At 35.3% G+C, this 6,144-nt stretch overlaps 1 protein-coding gene across 1 annotated transcript in view; it reads left to right on the top strand.

Annotated features, from left to right (window-relative positions):
* LOC114818691 (probable phospholipid-transporting ATPase IA) overlaps positions 1 to 5,728 on the top strand; it is a 12,982-nt gene extending 7,254 nt beyond the window's left edge. Inside the window, exons 5-6 of the mRNA XM_029085666.1 lie at positions 1,601 to 1,646; positions 5,661 to 5,728. Coding sequence (XP_028941499.1) covers positions 1,601 to 1,646; positions 5,661 to 5,728 — 114 coding nt within the window. The remainder of the gene's footprint in view (positions 1 to 1,600; positions 1,647 to 5,660) is intronic.
* The last annotated feature ends 416 nt before the right edge of the window (positions 5,729 to 6,144 follow it).

Consider the following 6,144-nt stretch of genomic DNA (forward strand, 5'->3'; position numbering starts at 1 on the left):
AGAATTTAGGTGCTAATTTAAAGTCTGTGTGTGTGTGTATATATATATCTGATGGTAACTTCATTTATTTCTTAGTTGCACAGCTGAGTTCATTGCTTTTTTTTTTTTTTGTAGTCAAACAGGTACGAAATTTAATGCAACCTGCTGGTTATATCACGCAGGAATATTTGGCTTACTCTGACAGCTGTACTTTTTTTTCCTGGGAAAGCTGAACCCTTGCTGCATACTAAAATATTCACTGTGTTTTCCCTTAACCTTTAATTTTCCTTATGTATTATTTTCTTTACACAGTGAGATATCTAAGATCTCCAGGAATGGTTATCTTCATCTAATATTAAAGCAAGATTAATTGGCTTTTGGATGGGAACCTTATATATCAATATCAATAAATATACTTATCAAAATAATACTTTTAGCTCAAGAACCAAATGCTTCCTTTTCTGGAGTGAAATCTCAAGAAGCAGAATTTGTTAGCAGAAGACATTATTCATGAACAGCATGTGTTTTCCATACATGCTTCAGAAGTGCTAGCAAAATTTGTGACATGGAGTGCTAGTTTATCAGCTGTTTCAAATGATTTTCACCCATTATAGCTCAGAAAACAACTGACATTAAACTGTTACTTTTCAAACTGGAGGGGTCTCTCATTATGGGCAAATAAACACCTGCTTTGGTCCAGTTATTATGCCTTCCCATTGATCAAAGGCCATTTATCTGTAAAATCAGCGATCTTTTTGAAAGGAGAATCTGCTGATCATCTGTGAAAATCTAGTAAAAAATAATACATTAGTCTTTGAAAAGGGATAAGGTGGCCTTTTAAGGTGACTAGCTCAGAGTCATACCAGCATTTTATTACAAAGAAATCTCTTTAAGTAACTTCACTTTTTTTTTTTTTTTTCCAGTTTGCAAGATTGCTTCTGATTTTCTTTGTATTTCTGTAGCTTTATTCAAAAAGCTTACCTAAAACAGTTAATTCTGTTCAAATTCATTTTCCAAATCATGTTTCTGCTCAGGAAGAAGTGAGTTCATTACTCTTAAATATTGTTTTTAAACTAGTAGTCTCCTAAGTTTTTTGTAGCTAAGATGACTTTGTTTATGTCTTGAAAATGCTGGTGGTTAGTAGCTGCATCACATGATTCCTGTCAAAAGGTTGCTCACAGGTATATTAAAACTGCAGGACATCTAGAGTAGAGGGTGGGGGTTTTGTTGATTTTTGTCAGTTTGTTGCTGTTGCTTAAGTCTGCAGGAACTTACGTGGAAGTGAAGTTATATTGTTTACACAGTTGTTGCTTGACTTCATATCTGTATGAGAAACTTGTATGAAGAATGGTTCAATGATCTTTGCTCTGGTAGAATAATCTCCCAGTTCCAGGAAAGGGCAAAGTTGTGGTACACAAATACACCGCTTCCAACCTGGAACTGGGTGTGACTTTCCTGATGATCATAACTGCAAGTAATCCATAGTCCTGTTTAAAATGTTTTTGACATCTGTTTATTGAACTGATGAATGGGAGGGGGTAATACATGTGTTTTTTATCTTAAGTGGGAAAACTTTGTCATGCCAACAGAAGTCTTTAATCACTGTGCATTTTTAATTTAGAAAAGGCATAAAGCTGATAATGCGGTGAACAAGAAACAAACTCAAGGTAGGAAATTTTTTAAAGCCTATTAATTGTGGTTTGGAGGGGATTGGGTTTTGAATTTTCTGCAGATTGAAGTAATGTAATCTGAACTGCTGACAGGTAATTGAGTGGGAAACTGCTTATGCAGATTAATTCAAAATTTGAAATCTAAACAGTTGAAATAACAATTTGCAGCCACATTACCTCCACAAAATGCAGTATATTCTAGATTAAGTTTATGAGGTTCCTAAGAAACTTTAATGTTTGCTCATTTAACACAGGTGATGCTGTAGCTGTTAAAAGAGCATAATCACCACTATATTTAGCAGGCCTGGATTGTGTTGGAAAGTCTGTGCATTTCTAAGTACACAAATCATAATTTTTTTCAGCCAGCAAATCTTGGATAATTCCACTTTGGAAACCTCTGCAAGTGGAAGGAGAAATGAAACTGTATTTCTATGCTGCTTCAAACTTATGGATAAAGATGAATGGAGTTTTTGGTTTTGTTTTGTTAATATGAAATCACAGAATCACAGAATGTTATGGATTGGAAGGGACCTCTAAATCAGTGTGTTGGTTTGATTAGAGATAATGAGATATTTAGCCAGTGTACCCAAACCAAAGCTTTGGAATGTGATTATTATTTTTTTTTAAGATTTTGGTAAAGAAACAAAGAAGTATTAAATCAGAGGATTGTTGTATCTCAGAAAGTCAGTGAGATGTTAGCTAGTATGTCCTAAACGTGTGGGTCAGGTAGGAAGTCCAAGTTTAAGTTCCCTCTTTTCTGCTCTTTAACTTTTCACGTTACCTATGTTACCTGTTCAGATGTAGGCATCTCTTGATAGACCTGGTCCTGTTTTTATAAACAGGACAAGGAATAAGTGTGTTTTGAATTTGATTGCAGAGTGTGGAAAATACCACAAAGAGGAGAATCTTACATGTCATCTTTTTTAAATCAAGTTTACTGCAAAATTTATGGGGAGCATAGGGGAGAAGGTAACTTATGAAACTACTGAGCATGTAGCTCAGTAGGAGGTATGGAGAGATTAGGACAGGGAGACAAATCTATTGATTAAAGCAATGGGAATTGAAATCTCCAGAGAACAGGCCTGGAGAAACAGATAACCTCTTATCTATACATAAAAAACAAAGGAAAGCTTAATGTAGACATCCAAAATTATTTCATCAAGCATTCATAGCTTTTGAGATTGCAACCAACAGTTTTAAGTGGCAGTGAATCTTGAAGTGCCTTTTCAATTTATTTTTTTTTGTCCAGACTGTCCGAAGTTTTAAATTAAGAAAATAATTGTTTTACTGTCTTCATGCCTATTCCCTTTGGTTACCTCTTATTAGGCTTTTTGGTGACTGTTCTTAAAAGTCTTGAGTGCCCCATGCATGCAAAAGAGCATATTGGAAGTTGAAAGTGTAATGATAATACTGAAATAGCATAAAATACTGCTAGCACTGAGAAACAAGTTTTTTAAGTTAATGCAGGATTCACATATGTACAACATCAATCCTAGCATTCTGTCAAAGCAGTATTTAAATACATTGTCAAATATAGTCTATTGTCTAAGCAATAATTAAAAATCTACTCAGTATGGTACTCTCTTACTTTGTTTTCACGTATTCAGCAGTTCTGTAACCTTTTAAACCTCATGTCTTTTAAACATGAAATTGTTAATGAAATGACATGTGCACATGCAGACTCTGTATATGGCTTTCTGTTCGTCTGTCTGTTCCTTAAAAACCATCTATATCTCAGTTAAGGTTAAGTAACAGTCTGAATTCCCATTACTATAAAAAACCTTTTTGCACAGGATTTTGATTTATTAGGCTGCATTAGGGATGATTTTTCGTACCTGAGGCTGCCTACATATACAGCTGGACACGGTCAGACCCTCTGACATGACGAAATGTGCATTTCTGCAGTGTGGCGATATAGTCTCCTGTAGGGCAGATGAAGCATGCTTTTGAAAGTTAGTTGTCAGAGACAGCTGAAAAATGGGAGCTATAAATATGACAGAAGACTTCATGGCACAAGTTCTTTAATCATTATATAAAAGGTGCATAGCAACACCCTTCTTTTCTTGTTCTCATAAGAAAATGGATTTAATTGAATTTCAGTGTATGTTAATTGTGCTTAAAAGCTTATTGGATCAAACTGGCGTTAGAGTACTCCTGAGATTTCAGGTGTCTCAGCCTGTTTTCATGAGTCCTATGTTATTTGTGAGCTGATTTTAACCAGATAAACCAGCAGGCAACAAATCCAGAAAGAAAAGCTGACAATTTCCTTACATTTACTGGGTTAAACTGGCTCATCAAAGGGTCCAACAAACACCAGAAGCAGCACACACATTAAGCAGTGAGGGCACGCACCTTTCCACAGGGTGAGAGCAGACGAGGACCTTCCCTTTGCAGTGGCGATTTTAGGTCAGTTTGGCTGCATGTGAAACAGCCTTAGGGTATACTTCAGCAGTGCAAGTGCTTCAGCCAACACTTCTTAAGAAGCCCCTGGCCACCTCTGGCAGCTTACTTACATTTCAGACCTGCAGATCTCCACTGGCAATTATTCTACTATAGCTATTTTGTGACATTTAGTAATCTGGATTGCTGCAAGGTATATTTTTAATCCTCATCAGTTCTTTCATCTGGTTGATACTGTGGCCCTACAAACAGCATTGCTGACACAAGGCAGTGGAAGTAGGTAGTTGGTGGCACAATTATTGAATGTCTTGAGTTCCTTAGGACAGTATTTCAAACAGTCCTCTCACTGGATCTGTAGTTTTCCCAGTGAAGGGAAATGGTTTGTTAAAATACATTGTTGTGTAATGATCAACTGATTGGTAAAACAGCTATTAAAATATCTTGTTTACTGTCTGAAAGGGAGACTGCTCCATTTACCATTGCCCTGAGCATATCAGCACTAAAAAATTAGGAGGAGGGAAGGGTTAGAGAATTTATCTCTTCCTAAAGAATTATTAAGTAGGTTAGAAAAGACTTGCAGAAATCATTGAGATATACAAGAAGGGGGATCAATCTGGACAGAACCTCAAGGAAGACTTATATGTAAAAGCCATATGTCTTCCCAGATTCTGTTCCACTTTTTTGAAATCAACACATGCTTGCATAAGAGTTAGATCCTCATCAGGTACTTAGATACTAACATCCTGATGGTTTGAAAGCTGGGAGACACAGTGAAAGAGAACAGTCTCTTGGAGCTGCCTGAGTATTGATACATGGCAATGCATTTTCTTTTTAATTTCATTTTCTTTTTGCACATTCCTCTTCAGTAGCTTTGTAACTGGTGCTAATAAAAAAAAAAAGTCACCTTTATTACTCTCTGGAAACACAATCTTGGCAATTAACTGACAAACAAGGCATGGTGTTTGCATCATAATAGCAATACTAAAAGCTAGAGTAGTGGAGCGTGCTTGCAATATTAATTGCTACTGCCAGGGAAAATCTACACTAAATCTTACGCTAAATGACATGGGTTGATTTTGGAGATTTCCAGTACATTTGTGGAGGAGGCGATTGCAATGATCCTAAAGTTCTCTGATAACAGTAAGAACAGCTGAATTCTAAGAAGCCTGCTGGTGACTTTTTATGAATCTTTTTTGTATGAATGTCATTAATATTTGAGTTAAGAAAAAAAAAAAAAATTTAATTGATTCCCTCCACCACCACCATAATTTCATAACTTTTTTACTTTGTAACTCTTTATTGCAATTACTAGTTTATTTTAGAAAACAACATATAATCATACAATCTGTATCAAATTTCATTGATTCTCAAACCCTGTAAAATGTTCTGATAGACTTTGTAATAAGATTCTCTAGTACAAAAATTATTATACAGAATGTGTTGTATAATTGAAATGCTTGACTTGAATATACAGAAACAAGGCATGCTCTAAAATATTGTATAAATTAGCTATGTCTGTATGGCTTTTCATAAGGAATCTACCACATAGCTGCATACCACAGTTAGATTGTACAACTGGAAAATTCTCTTTCTCTTTTCTTTTTTTTTCAGTACTACGAAATGGTGCATGGGAGATTGTCCACTGGGAAAAGGTATGTGTTTATGTTGGTGACTTTTAGAGCATAAATAGAGCAGATTTAATATTTGCATTGTTTCTCCAAATAATTGTCATTGATAAGAATTAACTGGTATGGTAGGAAATGTATAATCTTTTGTAATTTTTTTTTGTCAATACTTGTAACTTAAAATGTACTTTTAAGTAACTTCTGATGGCATGAGTCAGGCAAAACTGCCATTAAATACTGAGCTTTAAGTTCAGTGAAAAATAACTTGAATAATATGATTGACTTGGGAGTATTCGCATATGGCAAAGTTATACAGTTCCTTAATATTATTTGGTGTGCCAAGGCAGAAACTTCTTTCTGGAAACTAGTTGTTTTGTGTATTTGCTGAACTTCTTTGGCTTAAACCACAAGAACTTTAGAGACTGTTATGCAGTAGTTAGGAAGGGACTGCTAGAAGTAACTTTCAAGGA

Source organism: Antrostomus carolinensis, unplaced genomic scaffold (genome assembly GCF_000700745.2).
Source record: "Antrostomus carolinensis isolate BGI_N321 unplaced genomic scaffold, ASM70074v2 scaffold20146, whole genome shotgun sequence".
In the NCBI taxonomy this organism is placed as follows: domain Eukaryota; kingdom Metazoa; phylum Chordata; class Aves; order Caprimulgiformes; family Caprimulgidae; genus Antrostomus; species Antrostomus carolinensis.